This window comes from Xenopus laevis, chromosome 1S (genome assembly GCF_017654675.1).
Source record: "Xenopus laevis strain J_2021 chromosome 1S, Xenopus_laevis_v10.1, whole genome shotgun sequence".
NCBI classification, from domain to species: Eukaryota; Metazoa; Chordata; class Amphibia; order Anura; family Pipidae; genus Xenopus; species Xenopus laevis.
Genome location: NC_054372.1, coordinates 6,779,344 through 6,801,429, shown reverse-complemented (window position 1 = coordinate 6,801,429; position 22,086 = coordinate 6,779,344). Strand labels below are relative to the sequence as shown.

The window sequence follows — 22,086 nt, the reverse complement described above, 5'->3', positions numbered from 1 at the left end:
TAACCACCATAACTGACACTTTGAAATGCCAATTTTATTATAATCTGGCCTGCACTCATATGTAGTATAGCTAAAGGGGTGGGTCACCTTTAAGTTAACTTTTAATACGATATTGAATGGGCACGGAATGGAATGTTTATGGGGTGAACATTCCCTTTAACACTGTTAAAAACTGGAGACAGGGGAGCAGCCCTGGTGTGGACAACAGTGACACCTAGTGGTGAAGGTTTACAATTACAGTAACCGTAAAAGGGTTTTTCACTTTGGAGTTAACTGTTTAAGTATTATGTAGAGAGTGATATTCGGAGAATTTGCAATTGTTTTTTACTTTTTATTATTTGTGTTTTTTGCGTTATTTAGCTTTTTATTCAGCAGCTCTCCGGTTTGCAATTTCAGCTGTCTGGTTGCTAGGATCCAAATTACCGTAGCAACCTATGGACCGAGTTGGGGCTGAGTTGAGACTGGGATATGAATAGCAGAGGGCCTGAATAGAAAGAGGAGTAATAACAAATAGCAATAGTAATAAATATGTAGCCTTATAAGGGTCAGACTGGGCCAATAAAAAAGCACCGTGGACCCCGCCAGCCCAGACACGCTTCCTGCCACTCTCCCAGACCCGGTCGTTGCCCTAGTGGGATGGGGGGCCAGTGGGTGGTATGGGGGGCCCCTGAGGCAGCGGTCTGACACTGAGCCTTACAGAGCATTTGTTTCTTGAAATGGGTCAGTGACCCCCATTTGAAAGCTGCAAAGAGTCTGAAAAGAATGAATGAAGGCCAATAGAAAAGCTGCTTAGAACTGGCCATTCTATAACATACTAAAGGTTAACTTAAAGGTGATCCGCCCCTTTAAAGTTCAGATATTTAATGGAAAAAGCCTGTATTTGTATATCCAATATTTGAATGTGTTTCAAAGGACTTAACTGCATAACTGGCTCTTGTACTCACTATAGTTGCTCAGAACCCCAAATGAGAGAAATAGTCCCACACTCTTTCCTTCAACAAAGGTTTAAGCTGTTCTTCCTGAGCAAGAGCGACAATGAGACCTTACAAAGAAAATTATGCCCCTAATAAATAATATAATTAATAAGCTGCTGCTCATCAGAATCATTACCAATATCTGCCTGTAGGTGGCAGTGTCTATCAAGGCATTTTGGCCCCCTGGTGAGTGGATTAATGAGCCTCTTGCTTATGGGGGTGCTGGGAGTTGTAGGGTAACATCTAAATGGGGCAATATGGACCCCAAGCCATTAGCAAAGCAACATTGAAGGCTTGAATGAATACCGTTATAGATCTGCTCAACTACTTGCTGTTAAAATAAATCCAGCATATAACACAGCATGTCAAGCCAGATTCACCTTTAAGCCCAACCTATTCCGCTTTGATTCCAGTGTCTCAGCCTAAACCCCAAAAGAACAGAGACAAGCGACTCCTTCTCAAAATGGAGCTTTATTTACATTTCAAGTCAACGACATGCAAAACGTTTATGTAGATCGCGGTTAGCAAAAAAAACACGTCTTAATCGCAATTAAATATACAAAAATATAGCTTACAAAAACATCCGAGTTTTTCTTAAAAAATATTCTTCTGCTGCAGAATTATTATTTTTTTAGTGTACAAATAGATGTCTGTGAAGCCAATATTATACGGTCCCACAAACAAACAGAGATAAAGGCTTTAAGAGACTAGGCGACGAGGGGTACAGGGGTGTTGGAGAAGACATTCTGACATTTAAGTACTTGTTTGCCAAGGAATAATGAAGATAATGGGAGTGTGCTTTCAGCTGATTAAAGGGGGTTCCAATAAATAGGGGGTGCATAGGCTATGCCTCACACATCCTAGGCCAACAGCAGGGAGGAACCCCTTGAAAAGCCCAAACCAGTGGAAATGAGGTCTGGCCTGAAGGCCAATAGGAGTTAAAGGGGAAACACAAGGGAAGCAAGAAGCAACCGGTTCTAAGGCATCTACCCAGACTTTGGTAATGTTCCATGGAAAAGAATCCCAGCAGCACAGGTTACAAGAGGTACTGCAAGCGACAAAGCCACATATTCCATCTTTCATTCCCAATAACCTCTCAACAACACATCCATAGACGTACGAGAGAAGACGTCAAGCAATAGTTGCCCCGTTTGCTGCTGGAGTGCCACAGGCTGAAGGGGAATTTCAGAAGATAAAAAAAGTAAAGTTGTAACAGTCACAAAACTATAAGCATTCCAAAAATAGTTGAGTAGATATTTTGAGTGTGAGATTCTCTTGAGGCACATGTACACCCCAAACCCCTAAGCATTGGAACCTGACCTGCTCCCGGATTCACTCGGCTCTGGAAAGGAGTGTAAAGTAGTTGGATTCCCAAAGCTTCTGATAAAAGCTACCACCTCCCCAAGTCAAACATCTAAAGCCACGTGAGCATGTCTGTTTGGAAAGGTCTCCCCAGCCAAGAGCTTTTACGCTTGTCAGTTTCTGTTGTTAGGGGTGTTAGAACTCAGCAACAGCATTGAGCTCTAACAACCATCAGAATCCTTAATCCCTAATGTATGGTAACTTCATCTTCCAACCACCGCCTGTTCACCTGGGGCAGAAATAGCAACAACCCAAAAGTAGGCTAAAAAAAAAAAGGCGAAAATTCGAAACTGTACAGAAAAGCTAAACATTGTAAAAGATCTGATTAAGGGCAGCAGCCCCTTCCTACAAATACAGAGTGGAATTTCATTGCAAACTACAGCAACACTCCGCAAGTTAAACTAGAGGACACACTCCCAAACTATTATCACAATGAATAGAACTATGCTGCAAAAGTAGGAGAACCTCAACAGGAGAACTTCAACTGGAGAACCTCAACAGGAGAACTTCAATTGGAGAACTTTAATTGGAGAACTTCAACTGGAGAACCTCAACAGGAGAACTGCAACTGGAGAACCTCAACAGGAGAACTTCAACTGGAGAACCTCAACAGGAGAACTTCAACTGGAGAACTTTAACTGGAGAACTTCAATTGGAGAACTTCAACTGGAGAACCTCAACAGGAGAACTTCAACTGGAGAACCTCAACAGGAGAACTTCAACAGGAGAACCTCAACAGGAGAACCTCAACAGGAGAACTTCAACTGGAGAACTTCAACAGGAGAACCTCAACACACCCAAAGATCAGACATAGCCATTAGGCCAAAATGGAGCGTAAAACCTACAGCAAACTACCAATGTTTCCTAGACTCACAAAGAACACTGCACACCACTGAGGAATGTTACACCAACACTGGCAGACAATATAAGAAGACATGTAAAGAACATTCAAGCAAAGGTCTTCTGAGCTTATTGCTCAAAATATGTTTCTAAGCCCTAACATAATTGGTGTGAAATTGTGATAGCCCTTAAAAACATTTGTGTCAAGAATGATTTGTTGTATGACTGAGCTTCCCATGGCATCAACCTGAATGTAGAGTGTCTAAAAGGATTTGGGATGCCAGAGGAGGAATAATCGCTCAATGGAGTTTAGCCACCGACTTCAGTGTCTCCTTACTGGGGTCTACAAACAAGAAGAACAGAATGTAATGGTGAACAACTTGCGTATAAGTGCAAAAATGCAGTTTCTGATAGAAGTGTGAAAAAGAAATAATAAAAACACAAAATATAACCCTATCTTCAAAAGCAACTGGGCCAAAATCATAACTTTCTTTAGCCATAAATGTAGCACTGGATAGGATAGGCGTAAAAACATTTGGGCATTACTTTAGGTAATAGAATAACAGAGATGGACTCATCACAATAAGTTTGGTAATTTAAAAACAGCTTGAATACTATAATGCGGTGCACAGTTTACTCCAGCCAAGAAGACTTGGTGGAGCTGAAGAACACCACAAATTCTTTAGGACACACCCAACTCTACAAACATACTTACTACCCTATAGAAGGAATTTTCCAAACTCCTTTAACACTTCTTCAAAACTGGGAATGCTTCCCAGAATGAGAATACACTTATCCAGTAAACGTTTCAGACCAGTAACATATTTCAAATTTGAAGGCCAATAGTAAGTAATATTGAAATGCAACTTAACTAGCTTGAAGCTCTTGGCCCTTCAATGTTCAACATGGAGGTAAGCCTCGTTAGAGAGGCTCGGATATTAGGTAGGAGCCAATGTACAGGGCAGAAACACCAGCTCAACACGTCTTACTACTCTTCTGTTCAAGATGGTGCCCACCATGCCCTTACCGAGCAATGCTGTGTTCTTCAGAACTAAATGAGATATCAGTGCCCACCACCCACTAACCGTAAATTGTAAACATTAATGAATATTTGTTTTGCAACCAAAGAATACTTTCAGATGCCAAGGCATTAATACTAATGGGTAGCCCTATGGCTATTAAGTAGGGCTAGATGGTAAACATACTAGGGTAGATCGACCAGTCCAGACCCACCTATCTACTGGTACCTACAGATTTTGTATTTTGTACAATGCTGGTTGTTGAGGGGAGTCAAGGTTGATGTCTCTGCTGTAAGGACTTTCATCCTTCATGAACAGGGGGCAGTAAAATACTGATCACTAACAAGTTATCGGCTTTGGCCACAGGTAGAAATACTTCTACTACCCATTCATAACTAAGTCACTACTATAGTCCCCCTGTGTACAGCAGTTTCAGTAAGACTTGCAATACTTGACACACATTACATGGAGTCTATGGCACAACCGATTTGGCGCCCGATAACTGGATAAGTCAAAACGTAACCCAACTGGATTTCATTAATCAGGATGTAAAATGCAGTTGTCCAAAAACCTTACACTCTTTCCACCCAATGCGACCATATTGTGATTGATCAAACTCAATGCGACCATATTGTGATTGATCAAACTCAATGCGACCATATTGTGATTGACCAAACTCAATGCGACCATATTGTGATTGATCAAACTCAATGTGACCATATTGTGATTGATCAAACTCAATGCGACCATATTGTGATTGATCAAACTCAATGCGACCATATTGTGATTGATCAAACTCAAGAAGAATAGATGTCTGGCTACACAACCCACAAGGTGGCCAGTTGACCTGTTTTGTCATCCGCACTAATGAAATTATCTATATAATCAACGTGAACCGTATGTAGGACCCATTAATTGGCTCGGCAAACAAGATCAATACTGTAAATGATTGAATTACTTCCCTGTTCATTACACTGAAAGACTGAAGAAGAGCTTGGAGTATATAGGAGTATCCTTAGCCAAACACTGGGAGGCCTCTTATTACCCAGAAAACCCTTCATGAAATAGGTCAATACCCCTATCGACAAATACTGACGGGAAATTACATGGTGGCTCTATGTGGTCTCACTGGAGCCTAAAAGCTACTATAGTAATAAAATATTATAAATATCATACCAACACACATGAACCAAATTATTAGATAGGGAAACCGTTATCCTTCTCATCTGTACCTTATAAATGGCTTAGAAACTTTAGCGGTTGAGAAGTTAGCAATGTTGCCAAGGGATTAAACAAAGTTACAGCCTAGAAAAAAACTAATTTAGGGCTTATATTTTTTGTGGGAGGGGAGAGACTAAAAAAACTGCAGCCGTAAGCATCTCATACTCATCAGCGAGTCAATTAAAATAGGAATAGAAAGTGCTCTCAGTTCTACTGGGAAATAAAATTATTGTGCTTCGCATGGTAGTGGTGGAACCTTGCACCGAGGTTTTCAGCTGTAGAGCGGCGCATGGACAAAAAGACAAGGATAATTCAATACCTGGATTTACAGGCTCTGCAACAAACCCTATTTTCAAACCACCGTCTCCAACAAGTAAGTTGACGATCCATTACTGTTGCCAATTTAAAATTAAAGGGATACTGTCATGGGAAAAACATTTTTTTTCAAAACACATCAGTTAATAGTGCTGCTCCAGCAGAATTCTGCACTGAAATCCATTTCTCAAAGGAGCAAACAGATTTTTTTATATTCAATTTTGAAATCTGACATGGGGCTAGACATTTTGTCAATTTCCCAGCTGCCCCTGGTCATGTGACTTGTGCCTGCACTTTAGGAGAGAAATGCTTTCTGGCAGGCTGCTGTTTTTCCTTCTCAATGTAACTGAATGTGTCTCAGTGGGACCTGGATTTTACTATTGAGTGTTGTTCTAAGATCTACCAGGCAGCTGTTATCTTGTGTTAGGGAGCTGCTATCTGGTTACCTTCCCATTGTTCTTTTGTTTGGCTACTGGGGGGGGGAGGGAGGGGGTGATATTACTCCAACTTGCAGTACAGCAGTAAAGAGTGATTGAAGTTTATTAGAGTACAAGTCACATGACTTGGGGCAGCTGGGAAATTGACAAGATGTCTAGCCCCATGTCAGATTTCAAAATTGATTATAACAAAATCTGTTTGCTCTTTTGAGAAATGGATTTCAGTGCAGAATTCTGCTGGAGCAGCACTATTAACTGATTCATTTTGAAAAAAATGTTTTTTCCCATGACAGTATCCCTTTAAGGTTGCCATTCAGTCGCCTTTTGTTGGAGAGTTTTCTGTTGAACCTGATCCAAATGAGAACATTATTGTCTTATTAAGGCTGTGGATTCTGGGCAGACCCGGGATGTTGAGTCCATGGCTCTGTGTTTGTTTTGATGTCAAGCTCCCAGTGTCCTTAGCTATCCACGGGTGATCGGAAAAGCAACATGTCTGACACCCCTACCGTAGATTTTACATGAATTTTCTGCATTGGGTTGCCATCGGATGTTGATGCAGAGCTGTTTGGTAAATATGCGCCCTCCCTAGAATATAAAGTTTCCAGTTTCTGGCCTCTATACCGAATGCAATGAGATGGTCGCTGTAGAATCAAGCAGGTTGCATAGTGTATGGAGTCTACTATTTCCTTCTTCTTTTTTGCCTTCAAATATCTGCGAAAAATAACCCATTTACATAATTTTTTGGGGATTTCCCTTGTGGCACAGCGAAGCTTCCAGTCAAAAAGTGAGAAACAGAAGAAAAACAAGGAGAATCAGTGACAAATGTCTCAGTTCAAATGTGGTAAAGTGCTCTTCAAAGGCCAATACTGCTGCTCCATCATACGTCGCTCTTCCTTCAGCTGGCGTCAAAAGTGCTTTGGCTGCTCTAGAGTCCAACACATCTGAGCTCAAGCGCCTCACAGGGACTTAGTGTTGGAGACGGCCGGGAGATCTGTGGCTCTGCCCGTAGGGGACCCTGGAGGGTGTTGACTGAGAGCTATACAATGTTCTCTGCCCCGGGAAGGGGCCCTTGAGGGGGGCCGTGTTCCTGGTTATTGTGCAGCTGTGCCAGCTGGAGGACAGGCACGTTGCACAGAGGACAGACTTTTCGCACCTCCAGCCATTTGATGAGGCACCTAAGAGAGGACAGGGGATTAGAAGAAACAAATAAACTTGCTGGGAACTCTCTAGAATATTCCATGCAGGTATGAGACAGGAAGACTTTGAGGTCTATCCTACAGACATACAGTTCCTAATGGAAAAGAATGATGCACTGGGGACAGGGTTACGGGTCGGAAGGGCAGAAAGGGGTTGGGGAAAGGGAGGACCCTAAGGGCCTGGGTGGATTTTCATTAAGCCTTGGGGAGGCTACAGTCACTTTATATCAAAAGAGGGGGCAGGATTCGAGAGCAGCAGACAAGTGTCTCGTGTTAGACAGAACACAAAAGAAAAGATACACGCGTACTTTCTATGAAAGGCATGCTTGCACGGGCATATTCCCAATTCATCTTTGGGTTTAAATTCCTCCAAACACACTGCACAGATCTGAGAGGTAAGAAAAGAAATGTCAGCAGAGTCTAAAACAGAACAACGATACACAAACATGTACAAGATGGAAATAGTCACTATATATGTCCCAGAGCAACAGAACTGAAGCAATGAATATGGATAATGATATGAACTCATATATAAATACAAGATCGGAAAGGGTCTTCAGCCTTGTGCCTTTATATGGTCACAGAACAACCCCTCAGTGACTTCTAATATCCTTATCATTTACAGTAGGGGGTACATTATCCCTTATAATACATGAGTGATACTCAGAGTTCCCTGTATAACTCAGCCTGCAGCCTTGTGCCTTTATATGGTCACAGAACAACCCCTCAGTGACTTCTAATATCCTTATCATTTACAGTAGGGGGTACATTATCCCTTATAATACATGAGTGATACTCAGAGTTCCCTGTATAACTCAGCCTGCAGCCTTGTGCCTTTATATGGTCACAGAACAACCCCTCAGTGACTTCTAATATCCTTATCATTTACAGTAGGGGGTACATTATCCCTTATAATACATGAGTGATACTCAGAGTTCCCTGTATAACTCAGTCTGCAGCCTTGTGCCTTTATATGGTCACAGAACAACCCCTCAGTGACTTCTAATATCCTTATCATTTACAGTAGGGGGTACATTATCCCTTATAATACATGAGTGATACTCAGAGTTCCCTGTATAACTCAGCCTGCAGCCTTGTGCCTTTATATGGTCACAGAACAACCCCTCAGTGACCTCTAATATCCTTATCATTTACAGTAGGGGGTACATTATCCCTTATAATACATGAGTGATACTCAGAGTTCCCTGTATAACTCAGCCTGCAGCCTTGTGCCTTTATATGGTCACAGAACAACCCCTCAGTGACCTCTAATATCCTTATCATTTACAGTAGGGGGTACATTATCCCTTATAATACATGAGTGATACTCAGAGTTCCCTGTATAACTCAGTCTGCAGCCTTGTGCCTTTATATGGTCACAGAACAACCCCTCAGGTACATTTTGCATATACAGAAGATCCCTTGCTCCAGCAATATGGGGGAGCCCAGAGATGGGATTGTGCATTATTACAGATGTAGTTGTGTAGGGTGCCTATATGAATGGATATATATATATATAAAGAGGCACCTAAACAAAGGCCCATTTCTCCATGAGACAAAGATTTGTTGGAAAATAATGATATGTTGCTGTAAAAAACAACAAAAAGTTTACAAAGTAACTTTCAGCATGGCGGGGGCTGGGCAGTGATTAAGACCAAGGGAACATTATTGAAGGAAAGGTTGAATAAGCGGCACAGCGAGGGGGTATTATATGAGTGAAATTCCAAGAGAATAAAAGCTGCAGTACATATGGACAAACCATAGGGGGAAGTTTCCCTTGTTACTCTTGTTCCGGCAATATAACATTTGTATTGATGTTCTGTTGCCTTTTGTTATTGCGTCAGACCATTGCCTGCTGTTATATATATATAAAGGCTACATCTCTTTTTCTCCCTATAACAACCTGCACGGGGCACAATATGGTCACACTCAGCCCTGGGACATCTCACATTGCTCTGCTCAGTCATATGAACATGGTGCCACATAGGGCTGGAATAACAAATCTGCCTCGGGTATTGGCTGACCCCCGGACGTCAGGTTTTCTAGAAGGACCAGTCTGACAATGACCAGAGCTGCTGCAGAACATCTTTAATACATTATGCAAAGTGAGCCCGTTGATTTCATTTCTGTAGGACATAGGAGCCAAGTACATCGACCTGGATTTTACCTTCTCTTATTAGAACTGAATCTGTACATTTTGCCTTTATTAAAAAACAACAAAAAAAACGGCAGTCACGACTGAGTCTCCCGACCCGGGGGATCAAGCACTTAAAGGGATACTGTCATGGGGAAATTTTTTTTTTTCAAAATGAATCAGTTAATAGTGCTGCTCCAGTAGAATTCTGCACTGAAATCCATTTCTCAAAAGAGCAAACAGATTTTTTTATATTCAATTTTGAAATCTGACATGGGGCTAGACATATCATCAGTTTCCCAGCTGCCTCCAGTCATGTGATTTGTGCTTTGAAAAACTTCAATCACTCTTTACTGCTGTACTGCAAGTTGGACTGATATCACCCCCTCCCTTTTCCCCCCCCAGCAGCCAAACAAAAGAACAATGGGAAGGTAACCAGATAACAGCTCCCTAACACAAGATAACAACTGCCTGGTAGATCTAAGAACAAAAAAAAAATAGTAAAAACCCATGTCCCACTGAGACACATTCAGTTACATTGAGAAGGAAAAACAGCAGCCTGCCAGAAAGCATTTCTCTCCTAAAGTGCAGGCACAAGTCACATGACCAGGGGCAGCTGGGAAATTGACATAATGTCTAGCCCCATGTCAGATTTCAAAATTGAATATAAAAAAATCTGTTTGCTCTTTTGAGAAATGGATTTCAGTGCAGAATTCTGCAGGAGTAGCACTATTAACTGATGCGTTTTGAAAAAAAACATGTTTTCCAATGACAGGATCCCTTTAATCTTAAAGGGCAAAAAAAAAGATTAAAGGGTCACAATACCTTTTAATTTGTCTAGTGAACATATTAAGAGCTGAAAATATCATTAATGCCCTCTTGCTTTAATTCCCTTAAAGTCTAAGCAGGTGCTGCTGGCTCATTGTGCAGTTTCATCTTTCCTAAAGTGCCATTGTCTCAGACTGGCTGTCCTCAGCTTTCCTCATCACCTCCCAATTCAGCTCGTACCCCACTATAGTAAGAGCAGTTCTGCAGGAACAGCCCCCTAATCTGAACCCCGGTCACAAAGCATGGAAGTAAATAAATAACACTCACTCACCTCATACAGATTCCACTCTTTTACTTTTTCTTTTAAAATCACCTGAGAAAGAAAACAAACATTAAAATGACCAGAAGGGGGCGCTGTTGTAACACTTTATTCATATTAAAATTACGCCTGTCCCTTATTATCTGGGAATTAAAAAAATAATAATAAATGAACATAAATTACATAAGTGCTTAGAATAGCACTCTCGTCAATTTTACACACACTTATTATAAACGTTTACTTATCCTTTAAGAAAACAATAACATTCGAATACAACTGTATTATTCAGTGGTTAAGTATCGGGTAACTTACATTGTTTTTTCATCAATGAATGTTACATTTGGAGCTAATTTGGAGTAATTACTGAAAGCAACGTGATGAAACATAAGTACCACCTACTGGTTAAAGTGCTGCATTGCGGCTGAACGTTAAACGCATTATGGCAGTTTCTGTGACCATTAGGGTTGCCGTCCAGCTGGCGGGGAAAAGGGGGTGGGGCAATGATGTTGAGAGCAGAGGCGGGGCTATGATGTAAATTGGAAGTGGATAGGCTGGAGGATTTAGCAAATCCTAGGACAGGACAAAAATGTATTTAGCATTTATAGCATTTATTCCCGGGCCAGTCTCACCTGCTTGTAAGCATAAAGTTCTTTTCTTGCCTGGTGCCTTAGTCTAGAAAAAAGGAGAGAAGAAACAGATATATTATTATTCTTATTATTTTTCTTATTATTATATCCCAACAGCTCCATTGTCAAACTGGCCCGACCCAGGCTCTAGAAGGTGCCCCTGAGACGTCTTATTCCATATAGAACCTCTATACCAATCACCTCCACCTAATTATTATGTGTGTGGCCCCTGGACGTCAGGTTTTCTAGAAGGACCAGTCTGACAATGACCAGAGCTGCTGCAGAACATCTTTAGTACATTATGCAAAGTGAGCCCGTTGATTTCATTTCTGTAGGACATAGGAGCCAAGTACATCAACCTGGATTTTACCTTCTCTCAATAGAACTGAATCCGTACATTTTGCCTTTATTAAAAAACAACCAAAAAACGACAGTCACGACCTGGGGGATCAAGCACTTTTCTCGTCCTGGTGGCGACATGTAAAATTGCGTTGTTTTCTGTGACTTAAACATTTTATATACTGTATATAAATAGCAAAGCAAAATAAAGAACCAAGAATTTGGCCTTTTGCATGTACAACATTTATATTATATATTGGGTTTTGCACTTTTCTACCTGTTTATTGCTCCTCTTGTCAATCTAAAATGTAACATGCACTTGGCTGACCCAGGCCAGTGACCCCAGCAACCAGGACCCCTAGCAACCAGCAACCATTTGTGATTCCAATGCCCTGTCAGATGCCTTCAGAATGATCTACTGCTGCCTAACTCCCAGTATTCCTAACAAATATTTCATCAAATACAGCATTATCTAGCCTTATTCTTCTTGAGGTTTAAGTTGTCCTTTAATCTACAAGGTAAAAGTCAGAGATACGGGGCGGAGCAGGGAGTCAGTAATGCAAACAGTAGGCTGGGCTTATAGGAGGTGGGGCAGGAAGACTGCCTGCTGATTGGTTGCTACAGGTAACTAGACCTGTAGCAAACTTTGAACAATTTATTACATAAACCCATCTGATTGCAGTTTACAGAAGAAGAGGCAGGACTAGAACTCTACTGCATAAACAATGTGCAAATGTGCACCTGTGCAGTAACCTATAGCAACCAGTCATTCACCCAACTGAAAGTGGTGTTTGGAATAATAGCAGTGACCCCTTCTGAAGTCAACATACTGGGGAGGAGAAGGAAGTCTGTGACTCAAGCAGTGGGCGGAACTAGAACACAGATGGCAGTTTACAGGAAACGGGTGTTAATATTTGAAATCAGCATTTGTTATCCCTTTGCTTCCTGAATTCACCAATCCATTCTAGTGTTGAATTCTCTCTTAAACAAGTTGTCATGGCACCGGGCACAGGCACTGTACTCCGCTGGCATCTCTCAAACCTGATAATACCAAATGTATCGATTAACGCGCCACAGTAATTACTCTCCGGTGTTGCAGGAAATCTCACCCTATAAATGGGTCGGCTAATTAGCCCCTTTTTGATAACAAGCGCCAGAAAGAATAAAATAACCTTAATATGCACCTTGCAGCACCTTTCAGATTGGCACGGCACATTATCCGGCAGTCGCTATGCCAACGGAACATTTAGAGAAAAGAACGCTTCTTACATTTATCTCCAGGCTAAGTACCCTTAATGTCGTGGAGCTCACAGACACAAATCGGTAGCAGCACATTCTAGAAGAAAAAACCTCGGTAAAAGTCTCACATTTTAGCAGCAGATTTTTGGCTCAGACGGATGCAGCGTGTGTGTGTGTTGGGCTGGAGCAGGATATCTAGGGATATTTGAACATTAATATCCACCTTTATCATCCACTCAGCTTTGAGATATTTCATGTCTTGTTACTTGTACTTCCTCAGTGAGCTCTCACACAAGCCTAGCACTCACACACACAAACGCTTAGTCATTTCAGGTACTTCCACTTCCTGTATTTGTTCATAGCCATCAGATGATCAGCGAGCAAAAATGGCAGCTCACAGTAAAATATGTAAAGGGAAAATATTTATGACATTTATATCCTTATGTGATAAGATTCTGTGATGGGCCAGTTATACAATATAACTAATTGGCTGGTTAAGTTTTTCTTTAAGACACAGTTCCCTTTAAGTGACATAATAATTTATTCCACTTTCAACAAAAAAGGTAACAGTGGTGTGTCTTTCATTTCCCAGGAGTACTGGGGTGTTTTCTGGACAAAGATTTTTAGTGAAGCCGTATTCAGTTGTATGTCATTAAATCAAATGTGCAAAAAGGTGGGTAATTTTGCTAATTTGAATGAATGTAACTGCTCAATACTGATTACTGGCAACACCAAATTGGTTGGATTAGTTCGTTAAGCCTTGAACTGTGTGTCCAATCATGAGAAAATGTATTTAGGGCTCTTACTGACGAGCGGTTGAAGCTGCGCTCCCCTACGTTCCGTTTTTCTGCGTTCAGCCGCAGGGGAGTGCAGGAATAGACGAATTTAGCTTTTTTCAAAGGGGCTCAGTAAGAGGCCTTAAGGTGATCAATTGCAAGTTCTGCTTCTGTTTGACTCTCCTCTGAAGAGTGACAGCATGGGATCCTCAAAGCAACTCTCAAAAGATTTGGAAACGAAGATTGTTCAGTATCATGGTTTAGGGGAAGGCTACAAAAAGCTAAGTCAGAGGTTTAAACTGTCAGTTTCAGCTGTAAGGAATGTAATCAGGAAATGGAAGGCCACAGGCACAGTTGCTGTAAAACCCAGGTCTGACAGGCCAAGAAAAATACAGGAGCGACATATGCAGAGGATTGTGAGAAATGTTACAGACAACCCAAACAACAAGACAATGACCCTAAACACACTTGGAAATCTACAAAGACATTTATGCAGAGGGACAAGTACAATATTCTGGAGTCCCCCGACTTGAATATCATAGAAAATCTATGGGATGATTTGAAGCAGACTGTCCATGCTCGGCAGCCATCACATTTAACTGAACTGGAGAGATTTTGTATGGACGAATGGTCACAAATAGCCACATCCAGAATCCAGACACTCATCAAAGGCTATAGGAGGCGTCTAGAGGCTGTTACATTTGTAACTAAGTATTGATGTAATATCTCTGTTGGGGTGCCCAAATTTATGCACCTGTCTAATTTTGTTATGATGCATATTGTATATTTTCTGTTATTCCAATAACCTTTATGTCACTGCTGAAATACTACTGTTTCCATAAGGCATGTTATATATTAAAAGGAAGTTGCTACTTTGAAAGCTCAGCCAATGATAAAGAAAACTCCAAAGAATTAAGAGGGGTTCACAAACTTTTCATATGACTGTATTGTCTGTATATATATATATATATATATATATATATATATATATATATATATATATATATATATATATATATATATATATATATATATATATATATATATATATATAGAGAGAGAGAGTAAGGGACGCACACCCTAAGCAAAAATAAAAATAAAAACTTGGGTGCCAGTCTGGAAAAAATTCGATAAGCAATGCAGGATGACGGCACACCAAGAAGTTACAGCAACACAAACGTTTTGAAGATAAAAAAGGAGGTTTATTGGACTGAACCAATAAAGTCCAATAAACCTCCTTTTTTATCTTCAAAACGTTTGTGTTGCTGTAACTTCTTGGTGTGCCGTCATCCTGCATTGCGTATATATATATATATATATATATATATATATTATATTAAAATAAGCAATGTATCAAAGTCGAACTGCATGGGTGAAATACATATGGCAACTTGTTGCAATTATTTTCTGTAGACTCCAAACATTTCTCCAGGAAAACATTAATATTGGACGTTTGGGCATTTCTGGTTGATGGATAAAACAAAGAGATGCGTCTCTGCATCAAAAACCTTGGCATTGGTGAAACTCCCCGTCAGTCTCCTGGTTTTAAGTTATTAATTGATGAGCCAATCGGTAGCCTGCAAAGAAAACAATGGGACACAGGAGACTGTACACATCATATACAATGAAGCCATGCACAAAATAAAGACAATATATGGATTTTTCCATTAGAATCTGCATATTCCAGGTGCTTTTTTTTCTTTGTAAAAATAAAGGTGAAACTGCATCCAGGCTACCGGCAAAAGAAAGCAAAATCAATGTAGGAGTCATTCTAGCTGTGCACTACAGTTCCCAGCATCCTTAGCTAGATTCAGGCTGAAAAAGCTCCAGTAGCAGCACAGGGTTTCCCATTAAAGTGAGTGGGAGTGGCAATGTGCTTTAGCCCTAGGCCTGCCATCCAGGAAGATGTTTAAGAGGTTCCATTTCAGATTTTCACGCTATTCATTTTAAGGGTAAATTCTAATTAAGGAATTATTATAATCACAATCCTATCCAGGCCCATGTTCTGACTTGTAACTGCAAACGACAATAAAATCCCGTCGCTTTCACAATGTTTATGATGCACACAGGATATCTACTGGGAGCCGCCATATTGCTTCTAAAGTGGCAGCAAAATGTTTCTCTGCGGAAAAATCTTAAACTGCTTCATAGCTTCCACAGACATTCCTTGTATGTATCAGTTTTAAGCACTAGAGGGCAGTGTTGTGCTGCAGTTTTGTTTTTTGTTTTTTTGAGGGATGCACCGAATCCACTTTTTTGGATTCGGCCGAACCCCCGAATCCTTCACGATAGATTCGGCCGAATACCGAACCGAACCCTAATTTGCATATGCAAATTAGGGGTGGGAAGGGGAATTTTTTTTTTACTTTTCTAACAAAATGTCACGCGATTTCCCTCGCCGCCATTAATTTGCATATGCAAATTAGGATTCGGATTCAGTTCGGCCGGGCAGAAAGATTCGGCCGAATCCGAATCCTGCTGAAAAAGGCAGAATCCCGAACTGAATCCTGGATTCGGTGCATCCCTAGTTTTTTTGGAGGGGAGACAATGAATCGTATAATAGACAGGCAGCTCCCACCCATATGTATCAGTGGATATACACTACTACTAAGCTATTCCAATATTCTAGCTTCAATCCTCATTTCTATAAAAAGCGTCACAGAGCTATTAAAGAAGTAGTTAACCTCTACTATTCTAAGGCAATTTGGTCTTCATTTTTTATTTTAGTGGTTATTCTGGTTGCTAGGGTCCAACTTATTCTAGCAACAAGGCACAGGTTTGGTAGTAAGAGTCAGAGCAGGCATATATAGAAAGATAAACAACTGCAAGCATCTCTGTGTCGGGTGTTTTAGTTGCCGAGATCAGTGACTTCAACAAGCACACTGCATTTTAAAGGGGGACTATCACGACAATTTAATATAAGCTTCATCATACTGAAAGAAGAAGTTTTCTAAATACAATCAATTATAAATTCTGTAATATTTCTGAAATAATCAAGTTTATCTTCACTATTCCTCTCTCAGCATCTGTTTCTCTTCATTCTGTCTTCATGCAGCAGTTGGGTGTCAGATATTCACTGACAGTTAGATCCAATATATCTTATAGGGGGGCTCCTTTTGCCTAGAAGATGTATTAGAGCTCACTCTATTAAACTCACCAGACATCATGTCTCTCTACATGCAGAATTTGTGCAAAAGGCAGTTATTTTGTTACATTTTGTTTGTACTGGAATCAGTTATTTGAGTGAGCTCTAATACAGCTGCTAGGAAAGGAAGCCTCCCTATAAGATATAAGGGAATCAGAAGAACTGCCTCAGATGCCTCAGGTGATCAGACGTACTTCATCTTCGCTATAGTTCCCCTTTGAACCTCGATTTAGAAAGGCAAAATCATTCAAAAACCATAAATTATGAACACTAACTGAAACATTGGCAAGAATAGGCTAATCTGCAATACACACACACAAAAAATATAAAATATAAAGGTGAACTTTGCCTTTAAGCATATATTCTGTTTGTACTCAGAGGGTCAGCGCTCACAGAGTTTCAATAACTACAGTTCCAGAGACGTCAGCGTTGGTTGTTGGGGTCAGGATGGCCGGCTAGTGAGTAATAGTGAATATCTGGCAAATAATACCAGTCATAGGGGGTGTGGCAGGGGGCGGGGCTTACCTGATAAGGTAGCAGCAGAAGAGAAGGCTGAGGATGAAGACGAATATCGCCGTACCGAACACCACAACGTAGATGTTGAGAGGCAGGTTCTGAAACCCAATATTAGGCATTCTGAAGCTGTAATGCTGGAAATCTGAGCTCATGGGTGGGCTGGAAAGGAACAGATCAACAACGTGAGGATAACGAATGTACAACTCCAATGAAGTCCTGCAAGTTAATTCACAAGATGCAAAACAATGGGAATCAAGGCCCGTACTATATATATATATATATATCACCAACTGGATCCCAGTTCCCCAGAGGACTTTCCCAACTAAAGCTACGAGATACAAGAAGCCAGTCATTTGCATAATTCTGGGCTCCCCCCGCACTGGTGGTACCTTCCCATATCACAAGCTCTCACCACGCTGGCAATTTTAAAGAAACCCAAGTGGCACCATATTTCCCCCAGTGGGTTTTTAAGGCAGTGGCTTTGAAGGTGTAGTTCATCTTTAATGGGGTGGGTCACCTTCAAACAACTAGTTGTTTTCAGACAGATCACCAGAAATAAAGACTTTTTCCAATGACTTTCTATTTTCTATGTGTCACCGTTTTTCTAATACTGAAGTGTAAAGTGTCATTTTTCATCTTCTACAGCAGCTCTGGAAGGGGGTCGCCGACCCTGTAAACTGTTCTAAATTGATACATTTAGTTGATACATTTCTTATCTTTGTCCCTGCTGAGCAGAATCTCTGGGTTTCATTACAGGCAGCTGTTAGACTTGATACAATAGTTACTGATACTCCAGAGATGCTGCTGAGAAATGGATCAACTCAATGTTGTAAAATTGTAACAACTAATTGTAATAACTAAACATTGTAAAATTGTATCAGTTTAGAGTCTGCACCTGAATTACTGAGCTGCCAGAATCTAACACCAGAGACACAAACACTTACATTTTGGAAAAGTAATATATAGGAAATATAGGAAAGTAATTGAAAAAAGTCTATTTCTGGGGAACAATCTGAAAACATCGGAACTGAAAAATGTGTTTGGAAGGTGAACAAGCCCTTTAAGTTCGATTCGAGGCTTTTCACCCAAAAAAAAATATATATATTTTTTTCAAAATAAAAAAAAACATTTTTTTAAAAGATTTTTTTTTTTTTTTCCAAAAGTCCACCAAATGATTCCAAATTGATTGTAGGAGGTCCCCATAGGCTTCGAATTGAAATTTGGACTATTCCCTAGACGATGTACACAAAAATAACTCGAAATTCGAATTTTTCAATTCGAAAATGTACCTAGACCTTTGATAAATCTGCCCCTAAGTAATTGCTAAGTTTTATTATGGATCTGTCTATCTATTCAGGCCTCTCCTATTCATATTCCAGTCTCCTATTGAAATCACTGCCTAGTTGCTAGGGGAATTTGGACCCTAGCAACCAGATGGCTGAAACTGCAAACTGGAGAGCTACTGGAGAGCTGCTGGATAAAAAGCTAAATAAGTCAAAAACCACAAATAATAAAAAAGGAAAACCAATTGCAAATTGTCTCAGAATATCCCTCTCTACATCATACTAACAGTTAATTTAAAGGCTAACAACCTGTTTAAGGCACTAGTCCAAGATCTTTTCTGGTGCCTGTTGTTAAGACACATTGGCCGCCAAGTTTCCAAGCAACAAGCAGTGAAGGGCGGGATCACTGGGAGACCAAAACAACTCCCCAGGTGTCCGGGGGCCCTCCTGCTGCTCAGCATTTGGCCAATGTTATGATCATTCCCTGGTTCTGTAGCGGATCAATGAAGCTAAATAGATGGATGAATAAAGTGTATTGTAGTATACAATATAGTATTAGTAAGAGAATCAAGAGATTGAGTGAGGGGAGGAGGTCCATGGTCTAAGTTTTTCTGCTGGGCCCCTGGAATTTAAGTCTGACACTATATCATGAAAAACAAGGCAATTTCTCAAGTTTTCAAAGGGGCCCCATAATTTTTCTGTGGGATTTCCCCAAGCTAATGGGAGTTTACAATGGAATAAAACTCATATCCTCATGTCATGTGACTTCAAGGAACAGTAACGTCAAAAAATGAAAGTAAAAATGAAAGGAATGACAATAGTTTATATAAACAAGCTTCTGTGTAGCCATGGGGGCAGCCATTCAAGCACAGGATACACAGTAGATAACAGATAAGTACTACTATAGTTTATATAAACAAGCTGCTGTGTAGCCATGGGGGCAGCCATTCAAGCACAGGATACACAGAAGATAACAGATAAGTACTACTATAGTTTATATAAACAAGCTGCTGTGTAGCCATGGGGGCAGCCATTCAAGCACAGGATACACAGTAGATAACAGATAAGTACTACTATAGTTTATATAAACAAGCTGCTGTGTAGCCATGGGGGCAGCCATTCAAGCACAGGATACACAGTAGATAACAGATAAGTACTACTATAGTTTATATAAACACGCTGCTGTGTAGCCATGGGGGCAGCCATTCAAGCACAGGATACACAGAAGATAACAGATAAGTACTACTATAGTTTATATAAACAAGCTGCTGTGTAGCCATGGGGGCAGCCATTCAAGCACAGGATACACAGTAGATAACAGATAAGTACTACTATAGTTTATATAAACAAGCTGCTGTGTAGCCATGGGGCAGCTATTCAAGCACAGGATACACAGTAGATAACAGATAAGTACTACTATAGTTTATATAAACAAGCTGCTGTGTAGCCATGGGGGCAGCCATTCAAGCACAGGATACACAGTAGATAACAGATAAGTACTACTATAGTTTATATAAACAAGCTGCTGTGTAGCCATGGGGGCAGCCATTCAAGCACAGGATACACAGTAGATAACAGATAAGTACTACTATAGTTTATATAAACAAGCTGCTGTGTAGCCATGGGGGTAGCAAGTATACTAAAGAGCTTATTAGTTATCGGCTGTGTTTCATGTGCTTAAATGGCACCAGTTTTTATAAATCTCTCTGCAACACCCAGATGCACCAAGGACGGGTTAAACAAGCTGAGGACTCCCCTAATCCTTGTCTGGCCAGAACTCTCTCCCACCCAGGAGGCAGGTTGGAAGTCGTTAGTGTAAGCAGTGATCCCCAACCAGTAGCTCGTGAGTAACATGTTACTCTCCAACCCCTTGGATGTTGCTCCTAGTGGACGAAAGCAGGTGCTTATTTTTGAATTCCAAGCTTGGAGGCAAGTTTTAATTGCATAAAAACTAAGTATAGTGAAAAATAGAGTCTCCTGTAGGCTGCCAGTCCACATAGGGGGTACCAAATAGCCAATCACAGCCCTTATTTGGCACCCAAGGGACTTTTTCATGCTTGTGTTGCTCCCCAACTCTTTTACATTCGAATGTGGCTCACAGTTTAAAAAGGTTGGGGACCCCTGGTCTAAAGTGACTTAAACCATTACCCAACTGCTGTTTTTCCCTTGGTTGTAGGTTGGTCTAGTCCTGTACTAATATTATTATTATTAACATAAATTTATATAGCGCCAATATATTTCGTAGCGCTGTAATGTTCTTATGGGGTACAAGCTGTTCTGATTAGCTATAGGTTGGACCAGCCTAATGCCCAGTTGGGTCCAGGCTAATCTCTGATCTTTCCTTATGGTGACAAAAATAATAAAACCAGTAGCTTGTACTTGATCCCAAGGATTCCTGTAAGATCACAGCGACAGGCTTAAAGGGTGTAGACTTGAAAAGAAATAGTCTGTCCAAATTCCAGCAATGGATGCCCAATGGCAGCTCCTGCTTGGGTAGATATGTCATTTAATATCCCTTAGTGCATCCTACACACTATATATACATATATATCTGATATGTGTGCCCGCAATCCCTAAATACCCCACGTCAGCTGCTGTTTGGCTTCTAAAGGAGTCATGAGTTCTGAAATGTCACAAAATCATCGCTTATCTGCGTCCGGCCTGCCCATCCCGCCAGTCTTATCTGCACGGCCAGAAATGTTTATTGTCTGGAAAGCGAAAGTAAAAAAAACATAAACGCGTGAAAGCAAAAGCCGAGTGGGGACATGGGAGATGTTTTCTTATGCAAATCACCAGGGAACTTCTGGGAAATGTATTTATAGAGCTTACAGCTTCCGATAAGAGTCATTTTCATTTTGTAAGCTCCCCTCCACATTCTACAAAAACAACAACAACATCCCTAGAATAAAATTCACATTTGAGGGATATTGCCACTTTCTAGATTCTCTTCTGCATTTCAGATTAATGTTTTTTTCTCTTTTTTGTTTTCATGATGTTAGCAGTTTTACCCTCCTAAAATCATGAGTGTGTTATAGGAGCACCTGCCCTCACTCAGCTCATCGTTACATTAAGTTGCATAGGTGGGCGAGTGTCCCCTTTATCCTACTTAGCCATATAAGTGAGTGTCAGATCAGCAGCTCAGGATAAAACAGAAGGGGATTTTTCACAGCAAAGGGCAAAAAACTGTTTGTAATGTTACATTTTAGCCAACTATCTTTGCACAGGCTTTTGGCCGGCACTGTACAAACATTCCAAACATCGGCAATGATCGGCCGGACTCCACCTCACTGAGGAATCTGCTCCACTTTCCATTGACTCCATTTATGCACTCGGACTGGCCCACCGGGATACTGGGAAAACTCACAGTGGGCCCAGGAGTCAGTGGCCAATCATGTTGATAAACATTTGGCCTATTTCATGGTCATTTCTATGAGAACACAGAGGCTAAATAGATGGAATCATATAGATTATAGTATGTACAGAAAAGAGACTAGGAGAATAGAGGTTGAGTGAGGAGAGGAAGAATAATAGTAAAGAGAGTGGGACCCTGGTCTAAGGATTTTGGGCGGGCCCCTAG

At 40.7% G+C, this 22,086-nt stretch overlaps 1 protein-coding gene and 1 long non-coding RNA gene across 6 annotated transcripts in view; both read right to left on the bottom strand.

Annotated features, from left to right (window-relative positions):
• Positions 1-1,429: 1,429 nt before the first annotated feature.
• LOC108706498 lies at positions 1,430-5,912 on the bottom strand. The gene is made up of 2 exons (XR_005964862.1): positions 3,110-5,912; positions 1,430-2,801 (listed from the first exon to the last, which is right to left on the bottom strand). It is a non-coding gene; the product is annotated as an uncharacterized LOC108706498 (long non-coding RNA).
• Positions 5,913-6,914: 1,002 nt separating this feature from the next.
• The window catches only part of rnf24.S (ring finger protein 24 S homeolog), a 61,719-nt gene continuing 46,547 nt past the window's right edge, over positions 6,915-22,086 (bottom strand). For 4 of the 5 annotated variants that reach the window (XM_018242977.2, XM_018242979.2, XM_041579362.1 and 1 more), the window contains 5 exons: positions 17,236-17,385; positions 11,215-11,257; positions 10,598-10,639; positions 7,673-7,752; positions 6,915-7,343 (listed from right to left, as the gene is read on the bottom strand). In XM_018242977.2, the coding sequence (XP_018098466.1) occupies positions 7,205-7,343; positions 7,673-7,752; positions 10,598-10,639; positions 11,215-11,257; positions 17,236-17,385 (454 nt within the window). In that variant the 3' untranslated portion in view covers positions 6,915-7,204. Of the gene's footprint in view, positions 7,344-7,672; positions 7,753-10,597; positions 10,640-11,214; positions 11,258-11,581; positions 13,413-17,235; positions 17,386-22,086 lie in introns of those variants that run through there. The other variant, XM_018242980.2, reaches the window with a different exon arrangement.